This window comes from Dipteris shenzhenensis, chromosome 26 (genome assembly GCF_047967505.1).
Source record: "Dipteris shenzhenensis isolate YYH24624 ecotype China chromosome 26, Dip_SZ_1.0, whole genome shotgun sequence".
NCBI classification, from domain to species: Eukaryota; Viridiplantae; Streptophyta; class Polypodiopsida; order Gleicheniales; family Dipteridaceae; genus Dipteris; species Dipteris shenzhenensis.
In genome coordinates, this window is record NC_141621.1 from 8,023,043 (window position 1) to 8,046,062 (window position 23,020).

Consider the following 23,020-nt stretch of genomic DNA (forward strand, 5'->3'; position numbering starts at 1 on the left):
AGAGTGACACCAACATGGCTCTAGCGGTGATGTAGAGTAGAAGCAATGAAGAATCATCCCGATCCGAGAAGTCTTGGGCTTTAATAGAATGCAAGAAAAGGAGAGACAGCCAAAGTGCGAAAGTTATTGATTCTGGCACGAGAATACGAGAGTTTCTCAAGCAGTGGGATGAGCACATCATACACATGCTTAATACAACACAAGTCGGTGGTTGCCTAAGCCAGCAGGGTGGCTATCTATGAATGAGTTTTGGAATATAGTTTAATTGTTTAACTTAATTTCTAAACTGGGCTAGTCTGGAATTAATGTGATTGTTGAACAACAATGGATTTCACCATCCTAGTGGTTTTCTATGATTAGAGTTTTGGAATAGTTCAATTGTTTAATTTCTAAACTAGGATGGCTGGGACTTAATGTGATTGTCCTAAACAAGCCCAGTGGTTAGAACAACAATGTATTTCACAACAAAAAGAAACACCAATATATTGCTATTGTCTGACTGATGACCAACACAGTGGTTGAAATTGTTGTGTTTCCTAGTAGTTAAATATTAGTTAAGTTTAATTTCTAGGATTTTTTGGGTCGTATACCAATTAATATCTAAACCAGGCTAGCTTAGAATTGATGTGATTGGCTTGAACTAGCTCGATGGTTTGAATATCATGGAAATATTACCTAGTTGGCTTAGGTCAATAAATAGGAGTTATGTGATTGTCCTAAACCAACGTGGTTGAAACAAAAATATATTACACAAGCAAAAATAATTGATGACTAGCCTCTTCACCTTCAGCAGAGCTTTCTTGTGTTGTTGGGAGGGTCGAATTCTTAGTCTAACATTTTTGTACAGTCTTTAGCCTCTCCATTGTCTCCTCCATCGACTTCCCAAAAATTCAGATGCAGCAAGCTGGTCTGGCCTTTGTGAGTACAATAATGTATAGTGGTCTATCAGTAATCGACACTACTAATTTGTACAAATATCCTATTTTCAACTTTTTCTCAATGAGGCTTATAACCACTTAGCAATGGCTGGTGGTTATCCTCGTCAGATGTAATCTTTTGGGCTCTAAGGCTCTTAGCAATTGTCGAGTTTTTATAAATGTAATATCTATTCTTCAATTTTTGCTCCATGAGGCTCTTAGCAATTGTTAATGTAGATGTAATCTCTTTTGTTCATTTTTTGCTCGATGAGGCTCTCAACAATTGTTGCTAAGTTGTTATAAAGTGTCTTTAGATGTAATCTCTTTATTCAACTTTTACTCTCAGCAATGGTTGAGTTATTATACTCGTCGGGTGTAATCTCCTTTAAGTTTCAACTTTAATATAAATAATACTATTATCATAGTCATCGCTAGTAGTAGTTATTGTTGGTAGCTATTGTTGCTGATTGTAATCATTGCACAAGCAATTAGTGCAAAAGGAAACACATTTTCCTTGGTTTTAGGATTAACTGCAAGCAGCACTGAAATAGCTCCAAGAACCAACGTGGTGGTTGCAAGAAAATACTTTTCCTTTGTTTAAGATTAACTACAACTCCCAATAAAATAGAACCAACACATTTAGGATTAACTACAACCCTGTACTTATTTTTAGTAAATTCCAAACAACCACTGCACTTGTTTTAGTAAATTCCAAACAACCCCGAGTAATCCCAAACGAGGAAAAATGTAAATCCCAAACAGCAACCAGAGTTGTTTTAGTAAATTCCAAACAATCCCTAGTAATCCAAAATGAGGGACAATGCATGCCACTTATCTTGTACAACCACCAGAGTGGTGACCACAAATCCTAAACCAATGATTTATGGACCACCATGCTGGCACAATGTTTTAGAAAATCCCAAACAACCCCTAGCAATTCCAAACGCGGGACAATGCAGGCCACTTATCTTGTACAACCATGGGGCTGGTGAGCACTAGGAGGATTGTGTGTGTGTATGTGTGCACGCGTGCATGTGCAATTGTTAGAACAATGACTGCACTCAGGACCATCTAGTTCATAGCCTCATATTTTTAAGATCAACATTGCACACTCAGGACAAGGCTCATATTTACAAGATACAAATTGGAGTACTATTGTTCAAATGGACTGATGTCTATTCCAAGTGGGCAGCTCTAAGAGACCATCTAATTCACATGCTCAGATTTTGAAGATTGACATTTCAGAATCTTGGACCATCTAATTCGTAGGCCCAGATTTTTAAGATCTGCATTGCAGCTTGAATTTCCTTGAAACGGACTGATGTCTATTCTTGGGCATCTCTAAGAATGTGGACTATCTAAGCTCAATTGGACAATTAAAGCTACCGAGATTGCATCTAAACACCGGCCTTGCATGAGAGCAATCATGACCATCTAAATTCTCTGCCTTAGATTAGCTTGCATCAGGCTATTATAACAATGATTGTGCATGAGGGACCATCTAATTAATAGGCTCAGATTCGCATTGAGCCAAATTCAAAGTGTAAGAACAATAGGAAATCAGATTGTTTCAATTTTAGAATTTCTAGTTATAATGCCATTCGAAAAAAATTTAATTCATTTTACATTAAATGTATATTTAAAGTATATTTAATTTAGTTTAAAATATTTTACTAAATTAAATATACTTTAATTATATGTGGAAAGAATCAAACATATATATATACGTGTGTGTGTGTGTGTGTGTGTGTGTGTGTGTATGTATAAAAGAGAAAAAATGAAGGATTTTTTTATGTCTATCATTTCATCAATTTATTTTTATTTATTTTATCTTAGTTTAAAATTTGTGTTTAAATACTCTCATGAGTTTGTAATTTTTATTTAACCTTTAATTTTTAATTCATTTTACATTAAGTGTATATTTAATTTAGTTTAAAATATTTTGCTAAATTAAATATACTTTAATTATATGTGAAATGAATCAAATTTTGTTTATAACTCTTGTCTTGCAGGTAACCTATTAAAATGAATATCCTTTGTTGGAGTAGACCATCTATGAAGGCTAGTGGAGTATAGTAGATGGCATTTCGAGCTACAGGCATCATTGTAAATGGAGAAGGCCCATGAGCTATTGCTACCTGCTAGTCAGCCAGCTGTTAGGCTCTTGCTCAAGCTAATTGGGAGTCAGTTGTAGAAGGTTGTGGTGCTTAGGTTGTTGAAAGGCACTTGGAGAGGCTTGAAGACTCGTCTGCAAATTTGCTCGGGTCATCAAAGGGCTGGCCGTTTTGCAAGATGGGCTATAGAAGCATTTGTAGAAGGTCCTTTTGTGTGAGTCTTGGAGGCTCATCTACAATTTGCTTGGGTCGTCAGAGGGCTGGCCCTTCAAGCAACCCCCAAATTTTCCCAAGAAGAGACAATGTGTGGTATGGGGTATGCGTAGGCAACCACCCCACCAATGACTGCTCACACCTAAAAATGGCAAGCTAGTGTTTGTTATAAAAATGGATGAAGCACAATTGGTAAAAGAGCACAGGCTAGAGAGGGTGAGCATTTGTATTATGAATGACGCCTTGCATTTTGCTCCTAGGAAGAAAACCGATCTACAAGTGTGCTACTTTTTGCATAGACCAGCTCGTTTCCTGATCTTGTGCAATTTGGAAAGATTAGTATATTGCTCTAGGAGTCACTTTTTTGTTTGACCTTAATGACGAGCTCTCCGATGCACCTACGTGAGTAGCGGCTCTCATAGTCCAAAATGCTCACTCACAGATGCCTCTCTGAAGTAGTGTATGCAGCTCATCGAACACAACCTGCAAGGCCTCTCCACCATCTCTGCCAAATGGCCTTTGATGGCCAAGCCCCTCTCCAAACAAGCTAATCCGCAACAGTTCTGCTTGCATAGCTGACCTTTCTACACATCTCATAATACGTCTCAGCCACACAACAACTTCTCACAACAGTGCTTTCCACAAGCTCTATGCTCAGCCGACCACACTGAGCTCTTCCAACAACAATGACGGGCTCATGGGTGATGACCTTCAACCATCCAACAACTCGGCAAGTAGTAGCCTCCTACAGTAGCTCGACTGCCTCTCCAATAGCCTCCATACCTTCAAGCTTCTCCAACACGTAGCAAGCAACTTCTTCTGCACTCCGTTGCCATTTCGTCGCTGTCTCACAAAGCCTACCTCTGCAACCATAGCCAAGCTCCTCTGCCATGAGGAAAAGCCATGTGGTAGCAGATAGGGTTGGCCTTATCCTTGGGTTTAGTCAGTGGTCAAATTTTGGCCACGTGGTAACCCAATCTACCACGTCAGCAGAGCCAGGTCACCCATGCCACATCGGCTAATCCTAGTCACCTGCCATGTGATATGGCACTACCATGTCAACAGTGCCATGTGTCTTGCCACATCAGCAAGCACAGTCCTCTACCACATCAGCAAGACACCTCAGCATCCATGCCACATCATCACTGCCACATGGTAGTCCCCTGATAGGCACTCTTACCCTTGGCAAAAGCACACACAGTCCACTACATGTGAACAGCTGATTGCCACATCACCTCATCAGTGCTCCACAGGAACACCACTATGCTTAGCACCCCTTGCTAAGCACAATGCCACATCATCATTGCATGTGACTCACAGTGCCACATCATTGCATAGTGATTCACCTAGTAGCACAGAATCCGGTCTTTCATCCAAAGACCAAACACATTGAGGTCAGGTACTATTTCATCAGGGAGGTACTTGAGGACAAGCGCTACCTAGGATTACTCTAGTGTCCAACTGGTTGAGCCTCACCTTGTAAGCAAGTAGGGAACCACCCAATCTATTTGTTTCTTAGAATTGCACTTGAATTTACTTGGTGTGGATTTGCTCATTGATTCAGTGCATTATTTGTGAAGCCTCAAGAGGATTTAGTGCATCACATTTGAGTGGTACAAAGAGGAATGAGGACAATGTGATTGTTGATAGTATTGAGGATGATTGATAAACTGCTTCATCTCCTAGTAGTAGTGATTGTGATGGTAGGGGTGTAGATACAAAAGAGGATGTTACACATTCGGGTGGTACGAAGAGGAATAAGGACAATGTGATTGTTGATAGTATTGAGAACAATCGATAAACTACTTCATCTCCTAGTAGTGATTGTGATGGTAGGGGTGTAGATACAAAAGAGTGTTTTGAATATCTTTTGCATAATTGTTAGGCTACAAATACACAAAAGTACATAATAGACTAGAAATACACAAAAGTACTTCTTCCATTTTGATATGATGGTGTATAAGAAACTGAGATCATTTTAACTTTTTCCTAGGTTTAATGGAAAATATGCTTTTTTAATATTGAGTAGAATAAAAAACTTAAAATTTTATATAAATTTAGTAGAATAAAAAGCTTGAAAATTTTAAGTGTTTTTTTGTTAGACTGATGATAGGAAGTCATGTTTCCTAAAATGATTTAAAATTTTTTAATATAAATTTTCAAATTGAGTAGAATTAAAAACTTGATTTAAAAAAAAAGACCGATGATAGGAAGTCATGTTTCCTAAAATAATGTAAAATTTGGCACTTTTGGATGGTACAAAAAGGAATATTCTATTTGGTTCTCCTTTTGGCACAATAGTTCTCACTTTATCCACAATAGTGTTATTTACGCTTTTTGGTTGTATAGCTTAACCAAAAGTTCATATTTTTTAGAACATCTTTACACCAAAAATTGCTTCACTTTTCAATTCATTTGATAATGTTGGCGCAAACCATAAGGACTATGTATTGTGCTTTTTACAGTTATGTAAATGTTGACAATTTTCAAAATTGCTATGAAAAGTACTCTTAAATTTAGGCTTCTTTTTCACATGCTTTTCCTCCCCTAGTGATACATAAAGAAAGTATCAAATTTTCTTTTTAAAAGGAATATTTATAGGCAAATGGGTTTGAGGGAGGGCCCGAGGGTTCATGAACAAATATGTAAGATAGCATGTGCAATCAACAGAAGGGTTTTATTTTCTTGTGGAGTTATAGAAAATATACATATTAATGAGTATTAGATGTATATAAATACCCTTGAGCATGGGTTTTTATTATTTACCATAGTGAAGGGCCACATTTCCTCTAACAAATTTTTATTAGCAGACTTGATATATGAATAGGATTTTAATTTTGGAGGTGAGAGTCACTAAGTCCAAGAGATCTCAATCTAAATGGTGTTGGTGAAAAAACCCAACTAGGGTGATGATTAACCTTTTCTATCTTAAAAGCTTTTGATTTTCTGTCAAAATTAAATCAAAATTTAAATCAAGCGCTTGTAATTAGAACACGTGGTTCAAGGACCGTAAAGAAAAGGTGATTGGATGGGACGGCTAGACTCTTGAGGTTGTTAATAAGGACTCTATAGGTTTTCCTTCCTTCCTTCCTTCCTCGGGATTGCTTTCTTTGCAGCTTGCTATTGAGCTTCATGGCGTCCCTGAAACCCCTCACCTCAATCTTCATCTTCCTCTGCTTCTTCTCCTTCCTCGTATCAGGTACTACACACATATCTTAGTATCCTTTTATGCGTGGTGGCATCCATGGTAAGCCAATGGATTTACGTAGATTGTAAGCGCCCACGTTAGCGAGGATCGTCGAATATATTACATACTGTGAGCTAACAATCGAAAGGGTGAGGGGCCAGCTAGCCCTGACGTTAGAGCGAGTTTGATGCATCGCAATTTGGGCATGAATGGAAGCTTGTACGTAGCAGCTTGGGTTAAGATTGTAAGCGCACAAGATAGGGATGAGGATCCTCGAATTATATACATACTGTGATAACGTCGATCAAAAGGGCGAGGGACGTAGCCCTGCAATAGGGAGACGTTAATAGGGCGACCGAAATTTAGTCATCAATGGTTGTCAGTGGTTGTACGTAGATTGTGTGAAGTTTGTAAGCGCACAAGATAGGGACGATGATCGACGAATACAAATATCCTGTGCAGTGTGAGCTAACGATCGAACATTATGCTCGTGAATCAGCTTAAATCAAACGATATTGTAGATCAACTAACATCCATTAGTCAAGAAATTCGAAACCCTGCAGCAATACGGAGATGTAATTAGAGCGCGTTTGCTGGAGCCTCGAAGTTATTAATTCGTCGATGGATTTAACTGAATTGATGATTCTATACTATAATTCGCAACAACGAACGATAACGATTTGCATAACGAATAGAACGATTGATAATTCAATGGATGGATGGTTTCTGTGGATGCAGGAATGACATTCAATCTGGTGAATCGATGCTCCTACGTCGTTTATCCAGCCATCAATACAATCTCCTCTTCTCTGCCCGCAGCAGGAGGCACATTAACAATGTTGGGAATCCTCCCCGACAGCTCCAACCCCGTCCATGTCCCTTCCGATTGGACTGGACGCTTCTGGGGACGCACTGGTTGCAGCTTCAACGCCACCAATTACTTCGTCTGTGACAATGGGGACTGTCAAGGTAGCAACGGCCTGCAATGCCAAATCAACGGCACCTCTTTGCCCGTTACCCTCGCAGAATTCAAGCCAGGAGCATCCAACAATCTCTACTTCTACGCTATCTCTCTCGTTGGCGGCTTCAATCTGCCTCTCGCCATCTCTCCATCTCCCAAATCGCCCTCGAAGAACTCCAGTGCTCTCGATTGCGGAAGCCCCTCTTGCATAGCCGACGTCCTTCACTATTGCCCTGCCCAGCTGCGAGTTTCCCACAATGGCGACACCTTCGCATGCTCCAGCGCATGCAACATTTTCCAAACGGACCAATACTGCTGCACAGGAAATTATAGCTCCACCAGCGCTTGTACGCTTAACAACTACACTCGAGTCTTCAAGAATCTGTGCCCTACGGCCTATACTTATTCCCACGACGATGCATCATCTGTGTTCAATTGCTCTGGTTCCGATTTCACGATCACCTTCTGCCCGGGTGACGGACAGCCTGGAGACTCGCTTCGTCGTGTCCTTAATGCGATTGTGGGAGTATGTGCAGGGGTTATAATCATTGTGGGAGTTATCTTTGCGCGTTTGAGATCGACAAGGAAAAATCGACGGAAAAAGGAAGAAGAACTAAACATTTCCGACATTGGTCATCAGAGGTTTAAGTACAAGGAACTCTATTCTGCCACCAGGGGTTTCAACCCCTCCGAATTACTGGGACAAGGGGCCCAAGGACAGGTTTACAAGGGCATTTTGAGAAGGGGCGGGTTACAAGTAGCAATAAAAAAGGTGGCTGCAGCTGAGAAAGGGGGCAGAGGAATGCGTGACCTCGTTTCTGAATTGCGTATCATAAGCGAGCTGAATCACCGAAATCTGGTGCGGCTTCAAGGATGGTGCAAACACAAAGGAGAGCTCCTGGTTGTGTATGACTATATGCCCAAAGGCAGTCTAGATAAGTTGTTATTCGCAAACAGCGAAATTATTATTGATTGGCATGTTCGATATAGGATAGTTTGTGGTTTAGCCAGAGCACTGTTGTATCTTCACGAGGAAGGGGGGAAACGAGTTGTGCACAGAGATGTGAAACCCAGTAATATTATGTTAGATGCCACTTTTGAGGCAAAACTCGGAGACTTTGGCCTAGCACGTGTTATTGATCCTGATGCTATTCCACGGTCCACAAATGCGGTTGGCACAATCGGCTACATTGCCCCAGAGATTGCCACTACTCGGCTTCCTACTGCAGAATCTGATGTTTTCAGCTTCGGTATCGTTGCTCTGGAGGTGGCATGTGGGCGTCCAAGCTTTCAGTTAGCCTTTGAATCTGGTTTCTATTTCTTATTGGAAAAGGTGAGGGACCTGAACAAACAAGGAAGACTAATGGAAGCAGCTGATGCACGCCTGGCTGGAGGCTTCGATGTTGATGAGATGGAAAGGCTACTTTTTGTTGGCCTGACTGCTACAGATTCGGATCCAGATCAACGCCCAACCATGAGACAAGTTCTTGCTATTCTAACAAAGCAAGCCTCGGCTGACTTAGAAGAGGTTGGTAACTTTTTGGTCATTCTCCTATGACGTCTTTCAACATCATTTTACACTGCATCCGTCATGGTGTGCATTGCACCACATATATTTTTGTTGTCAACTCGATGGTCCTTGAGTACACTAATGTCCTGCCATACTCATGCCTCGTGAGAGCGTGTTTTTGTCATTAGTGTTAATGCTTTTGTTATGTCGTGGGCTGTCATACTAGATTGATTCAGGTTATAGTATGCACTCTCTATGCAGTTTAGTTCCATCATCCATCCCCCATCCCCAGCAAAAAGACAAATTTATGATTAAGCTTTGAAATAGAATTTACAACTCAGCTGTCCACTAGGGCCTGTGCGGAGACCAATCCCTTGTAAGATACTTCATGAGCTTCTCTTCTCATTGCCTACAAGAACCCTGAAGCAGCAGCAGCGAGCTGATTGCGGGGCTATACAATCTACATATACCTCTCCTGTGATATGATTGACAATGTACAGAGGCCAGGTCTTACGAAAGGGTTTGTGACAATTAGATGTCTTGCAAGAATCTCCTGGACCTTGCTTTCCCGATAGAGCTCAAGGTGCAGATGATGTTAAGAGGCAGATGACTACCATAGGTTGATTCTCCTGTCTACCGATAAGTAGACTACTCGGATATGCCAGGTAGTAATACCGGCTATTGTCATCTTCGGGGGGGGGGGGGGGGGGGGGAGACTCTTTTGGGCTGGCTGCAGGTTCAGTCTCCTATCTACCGATAAGTAGACTACTGGGATATATACCAGCTATGGTCTCTGAAATGTCAGGGGGCAAGAGGCTCTCTTTAGTCGGTATAACCTGAGTGATCTCAAACTTGACCATCAAAATATCTAGAATCATGCCTACGACCTCATGCTGAAAATCTGCTCCGACTATGAAAATCTGGATTGGTTCTGAGTGCCTCTACAACAAAGAGAAATAGAAAGGGTGCTAAGGGAGCCCCTAGTATATAACGGGCAAGAAGACTACATCAATTTCAGTAACTGTGTGTAACCTGCCCACGACCTCATGCTGAAAACCTACTCCGACTATGAAAATCTGGATTGGTTCTGAGTGTAGCTGAGAGCCTCTATAACAAAGAGAAATAGAAAGGGTGATCAGGGAGCCCCCTAGGATCTAACGGGCAAGAAGACTACATCACTTTCAGTAACTGTGTGTAACCTGCCTACATATTTCCCATGGACATTATTACTATATTTTCTACTTTTATGCTGATGTTTATTTATTTATTGGGCACATGCTTACTGATCGCATGTATGAGAGTTCTTTCTTATCAAACCTTACACATCCAGCGGGACATCTTCTACAAATCCAATGCATTGGTCTTCTTCAATTCAGTGATCACTTATAACCAGGGTGCTTATACTATGAGACTTTACCATCTTAACATGGTAGTAGCACCTTTTTGTAGAAGGATTAGCCACAACTGACGTACAGCCAGTCACATTACGGTCACAGGATGATGAAAGTGGGTGGACTCCACCACATGGAGTTATTTCACAATCCATAGGATCGCCCAAGTTCTTATGACTTGATGATTATTTATTGGATCACCCAGCATGCCTTACGAGATTGGGATGCTCCACACATCCAACGAGTTGTCTTACTCACAGGGATTTATCAAGCGTCAAGTACAGTTAAATGTTCTAGGTCTAGTTGTGCATGAATTATGTGCATGGAAAGAGGGCTCATGGGGCAAAATTTTAAAAAGAGAATTAAAAACTAGTTAAGCTATTTTCTCATTATATAGGCTCGGAATATTTGATTAAATGAAGCCTAGTTTCATTTTTTCAACTACTTTATAGTTTGAGGGTTAGAGCAGGCCAAATTGCTTTTGCCACGTGATTCTTGCATGCTTGCTGTTGAGATCTTGGCTCCTCCCACGTTTTTTAAGATGCTGAAGTCCAGTAAATTCGCATAGAATCATCAGATGCCTGTTCTATTCACCAGGCACCTCCATAATTTACAGCTTGCTGCGGCTGTTGTGATGCCTGTTTTTACCTCGAATTGGAAGGACACCACCTGGATATTGCCTGGATGTAGTTTTAAAACCCCCTTCTGCTTGATGATTCAGCTCACATTATTCAGGCTATTTTGTTTCAGTTTTTATCTTTTGCAATTACTGGAATCAATTTCGTTCCAGTTTCCCAAAGACAGGTGTAGGTAAGACAAGTTCCATCAGATTTCTAGGGACTTTGGCACCTGTTTTGGGGTCAAATAGTGAAGGAGACAGGAACAGACTCCTTATCAATTGCAATTTGATCTAGAGCCCTATTCTAGTTTTCTAGATGTTCAATTCTGGCAACATCTGAATTTTGATTGGAGTTGTTTTCTTCTTTGCCGATGCTTTTTAGCACTGCCTTCCAGGCAGCTCTCTTGTTTCACTTTCTTAAGAAAGTGTCCCACACAGATGAGCGCCACGTGGTGGCTGCCCATGTCTTGCCTGCTTATTTGTCGCGAGCTCCGCCAAGAAGCTATGAGCAAGGCCTGGATCTGGCTGTCGCCCAGTCTAAGCTTGGCGCGCTCCATCCGATCCAGGATATGGTGTACCCTGAGCTTGGCAGTGGCGTGTCTTCGAAGGAAATTGGCACACAAGGTGTGCATCGAAGTGGAGCAGGTGTAGTTGGTCGTGGAGCAGGTGCCATCGATGTGGAGAGGCGCCTTGTAGGTCCATGGCAGGGGGCTCTTGGTAGTCAAAGGGCAGGTCCGTGAGGCCCGCCCGCTGCTTGGCGAACCAGTAATGGGAGAGCGGCACCTGGTCGTGATGGAGAAGCAAGCTGAAGCTATGGTAGGAATGGTTGGAGTGACCGTTGTGCAGGGTGTGTGGTGGCGTAGATTCATCGCTAGGAGTGCGCCAGTTGATGAATTTGATAGAAGAAGTGGGGAGTTGATAAGTAGCTTGGCCAGCTTCTTCCTATCGAGCTCCAAGAAGCAGCTACTGCAGCACAAGACGGTAGCCATGCCAGCTGCCTCCCACCTGTCCATGCATCCTCCAGCTGCTTCAGCTCTCAGAGACGACGACGAAAAGCGCATCAAGACGATCGTGATCCTGAGGTGGCACTGCCGGATGGATGGCTGCGGCATACCTCGGTAAGACGTTGCAAGGCACCGCCACCATCACCGTGCTGGAGGCACCCGACATCCCCAAACTAGGAGTCGTAGAGGCCAGCATCCCCAACCTCCAGACTGCCTTGTTCGACTTCCTCAAGATCCCCGGGGAGGAGTGGATGCGCAAGTGCGACTCCAGCTACAAAATGGTTGTCGGTTATGGTTGGAGTGGCTACTGAACAGCTGATGAGGAGGGATTGTGGGATGCACTGTACAAATGTACGCATGCGGAATTCGAAGGAAGGCGGAAAGAGAGCGTGCGTGAGAGAATGAGACAAGAAATATAGATTTGTGGAAAGAAGAGAAGTCGACTTGTATTATTCATGATTGAAGACGTTGATATAGGTGAACACAACGCGCATATGGTTGTAACTGATCATGTCGTTACATATCCTGAGTCCCGTCTCCTTTGGATTGAACTAAACATTAGGATTAATTAGAGCTAAACTAACTAGCTCCTAACACTCCCCCTTAACTCCTAATGTGTTGTTTGATCTTTAGCGAGAGTAGCCAGTCATGCCAATGGAGCGGCATCACTTCCAGTGGCTGGGGGATGGCAGTGACTTAGTCATTATGTCTGCTATCATTTCCTGTGTGGAGACATAATAAACTTTCTTTCTTTCTTATGCTTAGAAATTAGTTTCCTTCCTGGGGATTCCAACAAAGACATAAGAGAGCTTGAAGGTCCCGGAGTCGACATGATGTTTCACGAAGCGAAACTTAAGATCCACATGTTTTGTGCGATAACTCTGAGCCAGGTTATGAGCGATGGCAATGCAGGATTGATTGTCGCAAAGTAGGTTGAATGGTGCTTTCAATGGGAACCCAATCTCGCGAAGGATCCCTGAGATCCATAAGCCATCTGTGAGAGCAGAAGCAACTAAAATGTACTCAACCTCGGTGGTCGAGATCGCTACTGTGGATTGTTTCTTTGAGAACCATGTTATTGGTCCAGACACTATTTGATAGACATGTCTGGATGTGGACTTGCATGTGTCTGGATTGCCTCCCCAATCTGAATCGCACCAGCCCGTGAGGTTAACATAAACATTCGCCTTTGTAGGTGATGCCCACGTTCTGTGTGAATCGAAGGTAGCCAAACAGCCGCTTCATCGCATTCCAGTGCATTATGCCTGGATCTTGCATGTGCTAGCTCACTTGTGATGCTACAAAGGCTATATCTGGTCCGGTGCAGGTGACAAGGTATCGAATGGAGCCTTCAGCGTGACGGAACGGGATTGACTTCATCATTGCAGCCATCTTGTGGCGACATCGATTTGGTCAGCTTGTAATTTGCCTCCATCGGGGTCATCTAACGGGCTTATGTTATGGAGGGGTGAAAACGTCCGAAATAGGGCTTTTATTTCCCTCCTATTTCTCACGTTTCTGGGGTGCCACTCATTTTTACCTCCTATTTCGTATGTTCCATGACATAACAAAACCATCCGAAATTGCCCACAGCTCCTAGAGTCAGACGAAGCTCCTTCTTCAAATCGCTCCTACAGTCAGACGAAGCTTCTTCTTTCCCTTTTTGGAGCTCATCAGCTTCCCATCGATCCATCTCTTCCCATTCGTTAAACTCAACCACAGCAAAGCGTCCTTCCCATTCGTTAAACTCCGTCCTTCCCATCGATCCTATTTACCTCCCCCTTATTGGAGCTCCCCTTCCCTCCCACCTCCCTTTCCTGCACAATGCAGCTTCCTCCCCTGCCTTGCACCATTCTCTCCTACCAGAATTTCCCCATAGCTTCCCCCCGGTCCCAATCCGCATGTTGAATCTTCTTTGGAGTTGCGAGGAGCCCATTCGCTATCGACATTGTGTAAAATTACAGATGAAGCATGTGTTTCACTCTCCACTTGAGCTGCATCTTTGCGCTCAGCAACTTGCTGGACCTGGCGCAAATCTCCCGATGCCTTGAGCTTCAATGCATTGCCGAGAAGGAGCGTCAATTAGAGATGCTACTCACGCCCTCTGAAGTCGGAACCTTCACTCGACCTGCAACTATGCCAAACTATGCTCATGCCCTCTGAAGTCAGAACCTTCCAATATGCCTTCGTGCAATGAAATGGCACTAAGCTTGTTTCCAGCTGCAATGATGGTAGGATTATGATTAAAGGGGGAAGATGATTGCCGTGAGAACTCTACACGAAAAGCTAGGATACATGCACCCGTTCGGTCACATTGAGTACCTAACAGATATCAGATCATAAAAGGAAGAAGAGGCAACGATGTCCCAGAGCAACCACAAGCCTATGTTTGGCTCAAATTGGCACAATGCGAGTACAAAATTGAAAAAGAGACAGCAAGCATTAAATGTTAGGCTATGCAATGCATATGTCTAGCTCAAAGTGGTAGAATGCTCATTAACAAAAAATTCTGATGAACAGAAAATTGGAAGAGATATGCAAGCATTAAATGTCAGGCTATATGATGCATCTATGAGCTGTGTCTGGCTCAAAGTGGCAGAACGCTCATGAACAAAAATTGCAAGAGATATGCAAGCATTTAATGTGAGGCTATTGGATCTATGAGTTGTGCCTTGCTCAATGTAGCAGAATAAAGAGTAGCAAATAATAGCAGACATGCAGAGTTGAAATGGAAGGTTATGAAATCATGCAAATAGATGTAGCAAACAACAAGAGTTGATTGTCTTTTGATTTGTGAATGCCAACATTATTTTTGGTGGAATAAAGAATTTGCAAACTCAGCACATCTAGAGATGGACAAGGAAGATTTGAAGATCGTCATATTTTTGTTGCTTATGCTTCTATATCTCAAGAGAAGACATATGGTACTAAATGAAAGAATTACTGTTTTTGGAACCACGGTAATGCTCATGTCAACTATGGTAAATGTGAAATGTGTGTGGGTTCGTGATTTTCTGCTTCACCATACAGATTCATGGGAATTATGATTAAAGGGGGAAGATGATTGCCGTGAGAACTCTACACGAAAAGCTAGGATGCATGCACCCGTTCGGTCACATGGAGTACTTTTGGTCGCAATATCGATGTTCTAGGGCTACCTCTTAGTGGTTATGTTCTACTATCTTCCAAGCCTATGGATTTGAGAAAACCGAATTGGGACCCAATAAAAGAGTCATCTCTTAACGATGAAGGGTTGCCATTTTTCTATGGCGTCTTTCCCATGAAGCTCCAAGTTCTTTTGTGACCAAAGTATAGTGGCAAGGATCATACAAGAGGGACTTCGTATCATAACCCAATATTGGATGGAGGTGTATATCACATGGCCGTATGGTGAAAGGGCTAATAAAATTTCAAAGAAATTTGAGGACTTCCGTGGATTCCCTCGAGTGATAGCGTCTGTGGATGGAAGCCACATTCCTATTGTAAAACCTTCCTTGGGTGGCAATGAATTCTATAACTACAAGTCATTCCACTCCATAATCTTGATGGCAGCCATAGATATGGACCAACAATTCCTCGAGATTGACGTGGGTATGTGTGGCAGTATTCATGATGCAAAAGCACTTGCTTTATCCAAGATTGGGCGTAGGGGGATGGAAGGCAAGATAGCTCGCGAGGGATATTGGCTATTAGGAGATACAGCCTTTAATCCCCCAAAACCATGGTTGATGTGCCCTTACAAGAGATCCCATGGTCAACATACCGTTGCTCAAAGAGCTTTCAATTATGCCTTGAGTGCCACTCGTATATGCATTGAGCAGGCTTTTGGAAGCTTAAAAGCAAGGTTTCGAATTTTATTGAAATGCATGGAAGCAGATTTGAACACAAACGTACTCACAGATGCAAGCTGTTATACATTGCACAATATGTTTCTTGTCAAAAATGAAGTGGGAGATCCTTCATGGATAGAGGAGGCCAAGGTTCTCCTACATGTTGCAAAGTTGGGTAGTAAAAAAAGAAAGGAAGGAGCAGATGAACCCACACAGATGGCTGCAATCAAGACTGCCATTGCAGACGCAGGATTGGATGAGCTTCAATCATGTGCTATGAGATCGGGAATAATTAGAGATAACCTTGCAGAATTGTTTCTTCAAAAGAAACGAATGATGTCTAGGAATGCATTGGTGTAAACGAGGAAAGAATGCTTTCAAGTAATGATGCGGCTTTGTAATGTAATCGAATCTCATGGAGGTGGATATTTGGTTTGTCCAAATGGAAAAACATTGTTAGCAAAGAGATTAACAGTAATTGGTAGCCCTCGACTGATGCGTGAAGCTTTTATCAATGTTTATAATAGATCTTGAATTTTCACTGTGAATCAAATGATAGAATTTCATTTTGGCATTCAACATTTTGCTTCATACAAGATGTACTGAATTGAATAATCCACATGGCATGAAACATGTTAGAATGTTTGAAAGTCAAAATTGTGTTGCATCAAAATCGTGTTACAAGGAACCTTTCCAGGCCCGCCAACTTAGCATTCCAGGATATCTTGTTTGCCATCTTATCATTCAACAGCGGGGTATCTACTATCTTGTTTGCCATGTCATCAATCAATTTAGGAAACTTGGATCTGCCATCATGTTAGGAACCTTGAACCTGCGCCACAAGATTCATCATGGTAGGAACCTTGGCCTACCACAAGGTTTCTGCGCAGAAATCTGGGAAGATCAACAGTGGAAATGAATCCTGCATGGACAAGGGAACTCTGGAGCAGCTAGTGACTTTAAATTCTCCATTCGAAGGACTTGACTCTTGAGCAAGAGGCAAGGGGAGGATGAAAAATCGGAACAGAAATCGATCTGAGGAAGAAGAAGAGACATAAAAGTGTGATGGGAGAGATGGCAGATAAAAGCTAAACAAAGATTTTCTAACAGGAAAGCAATGATGAAATCAGAGCAAGGTGCCAAGGACGACCATCTTTTGGGCAGTTTTCTGGGAATAATCAACAAGCAGATTGATCGTCCAGCCACCAGACAATACTTTATCAATACTTCCTTTCCTTGCTGGGTTCCAGACAATCCAAGCAGGTCTTGTGCGGAGCTAGGACCCTTGGAACTCAGCCGGAACATTCAAGCATGCTGGAAGGCCGAGCAAAACGCAAAGCTTTTGCTAATGAGGTAAATTCTCACACAAAAAAATACACATATATGTACAGCCAAAAAAAAGTATTGATGTAGAAAAACCTGCCAATGATTGTGAGGTAAGGCACCCAAGACGCGCGTGTATGCTGTACCACCTGCTGTAGAGTCTTCCTCTCCGGTAGATGCCTCCTGTAAGCTTCAATAGCTACAAGGATGAGCCAATCTGTTCCTCCTTCAGAAATCAAAATACGCAGATTCCGCAGTCTGCATCTATTCCATACTAGCTCAACATAACCATCCGTGGATTTCGATGTGCAGTTTAATTTAGTGGACTTTGGAAGCCCGTATAGATTTTGCTGTTGGTCGCTTACAAAATTACGCATATTCTTCAGAAGCAATGGTTATGCGGTCCCTCTGTCAGATGACAACATTTCTGCTCTCCCTACGTCCGTCTTCGTGATGGCAACTCCTTGCATACATTGTTCACATACGAGTTAAATGACTGACCAAAAAACGGAGACACAAATCGACCTGTCCATAGCGGTGTTGAAAATATTACAAATCCCTCTATGAAACACGAAAGGCCAGAAGGAGGAGGTTGGAAAAGAGTAGAGAGCATACCGAAGACATCTGAAACGAGGAGGACGGTAGCCGTGGGGGAAGGAGGATGAACGACGTAGGAGAGGAAGGGGCCGATGGGCTCTTCTTTGCCAAAGCAGGAGTGTTGAGAGGCAGGAGCAGGATCACAGCACTGCGAACAGGGCAGTACCTCGATCTCGATCCAGTTTGATCGTCGTCTCTCACGGCAACAAAATCTGCAATCCAATCTCTTTTTCAGGTTGTCTCTCGCGAGGATGCCAAGCGCCTCAACGTTGTTGAATTCGACTTCCGATCATAGCCAAAGCCATCGAAAGCGCTTCCAAGGTCGTCGTCACCATTGGGCCAACTGAAGACGGGCCTAAATCCAAAGTGTCCTTCGATGATGCCTCCGAAGCTGCCAAGCTCGCCAACGTTCCCAACCTGGTCGTTGTCTACGAGCCCGGCACTGCTACCCCTAAGCAATAATCCCCTAGCCGGTCTCACTTCCTTCTTCAGCGACCTCTTCAACAAACCAGCTGCCTTGCTGCTTTCTGACTTCCTCTCCCAGATTGTTGACTCTGAGCTCAGGTACACTGTGCTGAAAACGAGCGTGACAGATGGAGTAGATGATGAGAGAGATCACGTAGCTGATGATCAGTAAGAACTAGAAGGCAGAATTTCGTCGCGACCCGCCTGATTGCATGAAAAGCTTCTGGAGGGTCTTACTGCGGCGGAGCTTGAATCCAAGCCGGTTGAAGGAGAAGAGCAGAAAAGCTGTCATGAGAACGGGGCACGGCAAGCTTCGACGCAGCACCAGGCAAGCTTCGAACAGGGCAGCAAGATGGGCAGGGAGCATGAGGAAGAGAGGGCAAATGCGGGAGAAGCGAGGGCAGGGAGAGAGGCCAGGGAGCATGAGGAAGAGAGGGCAATGCGGGAGAAGCGAGGGAGAGAGAGCATCAGACGGTCGTATTTTGGACGTATTTCCCGCATTACAGAAATACCTATTTCGGACGTTCTTCCCCCCCATGACATAAGCCCGTAAGGCTTTACGTCCATCATTTGGAATATCTTTAACATGCCGTGCACATAACGAGACTGCACGAGAGTTATTGAGCCAAGATGAACATTGCGTTGAATTTGTAGACCTAAACGGTACTGTGCTGGCCAATTGTGGGTCATCTCGAATTCGAGGGAGAGTTGCAGCTTTGTCTGGAGCAGAAAATCCAGGTGATTATTTGCAAGTCGAAGGTCGTGTACGTACGGACAGCCCAAGGATGCAAAACTGCTCCTTCGATCGCTTGATGTACACTCTTGAATCGGACAGTGTGCGCTTGAAACCGAGATCGAGCAGGAAAGTGTTGAGTCGATGATTCCACACACGTGGTGGAGAAGTAGGCAAGCTTTGTACTACTAGCCTATCGTTTCATAACCGGGGGGTTGCTGCATGAAGACTGGGAGGACACCATTCAGAAATGCCGTTTTGAGATCCATTTGGTGGAGATGGAGTCCTCTTGCAGCATAGATTGATCCGCGGGGACTCTATCTTGACCACTGGGGCATAGATTGATATGATGATCCGCGGGGACTCTATCTCGACCACTGGGGCATAGGTGTCGGTGTAGTCAAGACCTTTAATTTGAGTGAAGTCTCTTGCAACTAGACGCGCCTTGTACCTCGCCACAGTGCCATCTGCATTGAATTTTCTTTTGAGGAGCCACTTTCCGCCTATGATTTTGCGATTGGGAGGGGGGTCGACCAAGATCCAAGCTCGGTTCTTCGTTAGGAAGTCGAACTCATCGTCCATCGCTACGTGCCACCGAGGAGCTTCAAGTGAATGAAGTGCGATGGAGAGGGGAATGTGGTTGTCATGTTGGATTTCAACAGGGATGTGTGGAGTTACGACTGCACCAAGCGGGTGTGCAGTATCTCGAAATCGGGTGCTATATTGGCCCTTTGTTGATCTTGTGGACCGTCGAAGCGTTGAAGCTTCAAGAGATGGTGGATATCCGGCTCGGGCTGCATCTTGTGAGTACGGGTTGAGAGTTGGAGAGGCGACACGGAATTCTTCATCGAGGCATCAATCAAGGATTGACCATCTTGGGCGGTTGCGAAACCGGGGTCAGAGCCATAGTCAATGTCACTCCAATTAGGTGAGTCATCACCAAGTTCTAAGGTTGGGTCATCCCTTGGGTTGGGATCGTACATTCGGTTAGGTGACCCGAACGTCAAGTTAGTTCGACGATTGATCAGATCGTTGGTTAACCGGCGAGTTTGTTGGCCTTTGAGGGGCTGGATGCCATGTGGCGTTGGTCGTTAGAGAGGAGGGTTTGTCGGTGGGAGTGTACAGGTCCTCATCTTCCACGTCATCGACATGGTGTGCCACGTGGTCATCCCGCTGGAGGTCCTCTGCATGGTCGTCGTCTGGGTCGGCCTGCGGCGCTTCTTCTTCAGAGCCATCTTCATGAAAGATCATGGTGCGTGAGTAGAGCACCGTGCGGGATTTGGGGTCGTATCGCATGTACGCCTTGACGCCGTATGGATGGCCATAGCCAATTAGGATGCATTTCATGGCCTTTGGATCAAGCTTGCACCGCTTCTTGTCGGGGATGTGGGCGTATGCGATGGATCCAAACACCCGTAGGTGACTCAAATTTGGTCGATTGCCCGTCCAGCTCTCGTGAGGAGTGAAAGCTCGAAAGCGGCTGAAGGAGGCGATGTTTCTGGAGATACACTACAGCGGCAACTGCCTCGCTCCAGAAGGTGTGAGGGAGGTTTGCTGTTTGGAGCATTGAGCGTGAGGACTCGCTCCGTTCTGCGAAGGTGTGTCAGGGATCGAAATCTGACGAGTTAAACCATGCATGGCACAGTACTGATTTGTTGAATTCTTTGGAGCAGAATTCACCGCCCCCGTTGGTTCGGAGGACCTTCAGTTGGCGGCCGGTTTGGACCATAGCCTGCTTGTGGAATTCAATAAAGCGACGCACAAGCATTCAATAAAGCGACGGAATGCTTCGCTTTTGAATTTGAGGAAGTAGACTCGTGTGTACGAGCTAAAATCATCAATCAAGATGAAAAAATATGAGGCGCCACCAAGCGATTTGGTCTGCATCGGTCCGCAAAGATCACCATGCACCAGGTCCATCAATGCATCGGCACGAGTTCCATGGAGACCGTGGTGGTGAGGTGATGTTCCCCAGCACACAAGGTTCGCAGAACGTGTCTTGCGGACGATTCTTAGGAGGGAGCCCAAGCACTTGCTGGAAGGTGGCCAACTTCGACAGACTCTGAAAATTTGGATGACCAAGACGACGATGCCAGAGGTCTGCCGTGTCTTTCGATGAACTGGCAACAAAGTTGGCCACCTTGAAGATTCAGATGCAAATCTGATCATTGCAGATCAAGAATTATGGGTGGCTACAAATGATCATGCAAAGAATCAAGCATTCAATGTGAGCAATGGGGATGAGGTTGGAAATTTGGGCAGTGGTGGCACAGAGCTGCTTTGGTATAGAACGTTTAACAAGCTCCATTCCAGGGGCAGTCTCACATCTTTTGCTGAGATGATGAAAAGCAAGGTACGTCTGTGGGATGAGGTAGTGAGCAAGCCATCCAATGAAATTAACTGATATTCTGAACTTTGTGTTGCTCAAATTACTTACTGGAAAAAGCAAAGCAAGGAGTCTTGGTTCAAGGGATCCAGAGATAAAAAGGAATCCTTGCTCTATTGGTTTGATAGGATGAAGGAGAACAGACTGATTCCTTGATTTGAAAGAAGCTCCTCCAAGACTCTTCTTTGTTTAGCACAACCTGAGTGCTATTATGGAGAGTAAATTGTTTATTCACATGCTTTTTTTTTTTGTTGAAAAATAAGGTTTCCTAGGTGAAAAGACATCTAAAGCTAAATTAAACCATAAGCTCTAAATAACAATATGAGAGAGAGAGAGAGAGAGAGAGAGAATTTCTATGGATCCTTATGAGATTTCTTGCACACGACTGACATATTCTTCAATCACAATGAACGCAGCAAGATCAATATGAAACTTTGCCCTTACCACAATACATATTTGGCATTCCTCTTTTCCTTTGATTAGTTAGAGAACTAAATAGATCTGAATCTAAAATAGATCTTAACCTAAAGCACAAAGAGTTTTCCAAGATGCTCCAGAGGCATGAACAAAGCACATCCGTATATTACATGATCATGTTGCAAATTGTGTTGAGTTAGTTGTTTTACTTACGAGCAAAATATTAATATCATCTCTTAATAGGCTTTGTGTGGTAGATGTGAGCTTCCACAAATTACTTGGGTTAAGAGGCGTCTTTACAAGATTGTTGTGCAAATGTATGCATAACTTAGTGCAAATAAAGAGCATTCCAAAGCATGGTTATGATGTTTTTTGCATTGCCTTCTAGGCAGCGCTCTACCTTCATTTTTGAAGAATTTTGTCCCACACCTTCTCTTGCTGCCTGGCCCTTTTCTATTAATAGTCTCTCTCTCTCTCTCTCTCTCTCTCTCTCTCATAGTTTGCAAATCGCTTTGCATTTGTGGGCATTTCCATTATAGCACTCAAACTTGCTTCTGCACATGGGCGTTCTCATCATAGGTGCTGCAAAGTAGTCATCCGTTCTTCATCTTGACGATTGTTGCCTTTGGCAGAATATAAGGCAGTGCTCACGAGTACTTGTACTCAATTGTTTACTTTCGAACACAGTTTTCTGCTCTAGAATTGACGATTTCATGCTATAACAACTATTGGTCACTATTGGGTTCATGATTTTGGATTTTTTGGCACCATCTAGCATCTTTTTTGTTGAAGAATTCATTACTAGTCTTTAATTGAGACTTGGAGAGGGATATTGGAAGTTTTCCACTAGAATACGATTGTGGGTTCTCACTCATCTAATGCGGAAAGTGTTTGTGACAGTGTCTTCATGGAAAGAGGATGAAGAAATCGTGAGAACTTCGCATTCAACATATTACGTTAGCTGAGTTTTAGGAACTTGATTTAATTCCATCCTACAATTATAAAGGAGTGGATTTTAGTTCTTTGTTCTCCTAGGACTTGATAGGTTAAAAACTTTGTTCTGGAATACTGTTGTATTGAAATTCATCATTATTAGAATACAAACATATGCCAGGTGCTTCAGCTCTAGCAAGGGGGATCATTATTTGCACCCACACGGCCTCGCTTTTTCTGCATTCCATTCTCTCATTTATTTTCAGTTTTAAGACTGTATGGATGAATGCTGTGTTGTGGTTTAAATTTTTCGTTAATGGTTATAAATTCTTGTTTTAATTAAATAAATCCTTGAAAAGATGCTTCCACATTGACATGGAGTCCATCCTAACTACTGGGGTACGGAAGATGGATGCTAAT

The 23,020-nt window shown here is 43.3% G+C and overlaps 3 protein-coding genes across 3 annotated transcripts; all 3 read left to right on the forward strand.

The window, feature by feature from the left end:
* The first annotated feature begins 6,351 nt into the window (after nucleotides 1–6,351).
* Nucleotides 6,352–22,673, forward strand: LOC147884615 (PR5-like receptor kinase). The gene is made up of 3 exons (XM_087397838.1): nucleotides 6,352–6,443; nucleotides 7,170–8,920; nucleotides 22,568–22,673. The coding sequence occupies exons 1-3, from the start codon at nucleotides 6,377–6,379 to the stop codon at nucleotides 22,598–22,600; spliced, it is 1,851 nt and encodes a 616-aa protein (XP_087253964.1). The 5' UTR covers nucleotides 6,352–6,376; the 3' UTR covers nucleotides 22,601–22,673.
* On the forward strand, nucleotides 17,863–18,594 carry LOC147884616 (protein PLASTID TRANSCRIPTIONALLY ACTIVE 16, chloroplastic-like; the record flags this gene model as incomplete). Its single annotated transcript, XM_087397961.1, is given in 3 exon segments — nucleotides 17,863–17,953; nucleotides 17,956–18,125; nucleotides 18,127–18,594. Coding segments are annotated over 3 exon segments (438 nt in total), but the record flags the coding sequence as incomplete, so codon positions are not given.
* LOC147884617 ((S)-8-oxocitronellyl enol synthase ISY2-like) lies at nucleotides 20,984–21,406 on the forward strand (the record flags this gene model as incomplete). Its single annotated transcript, XM_087397963.1, has 2 exons — nucleotides 20,984–21,246; nucleotides 21,316–21,406. Coding segments are annotated over 2 exons (354 nt in total), but the record flags the coding sequence as incomplete, so codon positions are not given.
* Nucleotides 22,674–23,020: the final 347 nt, after the last annotated feature.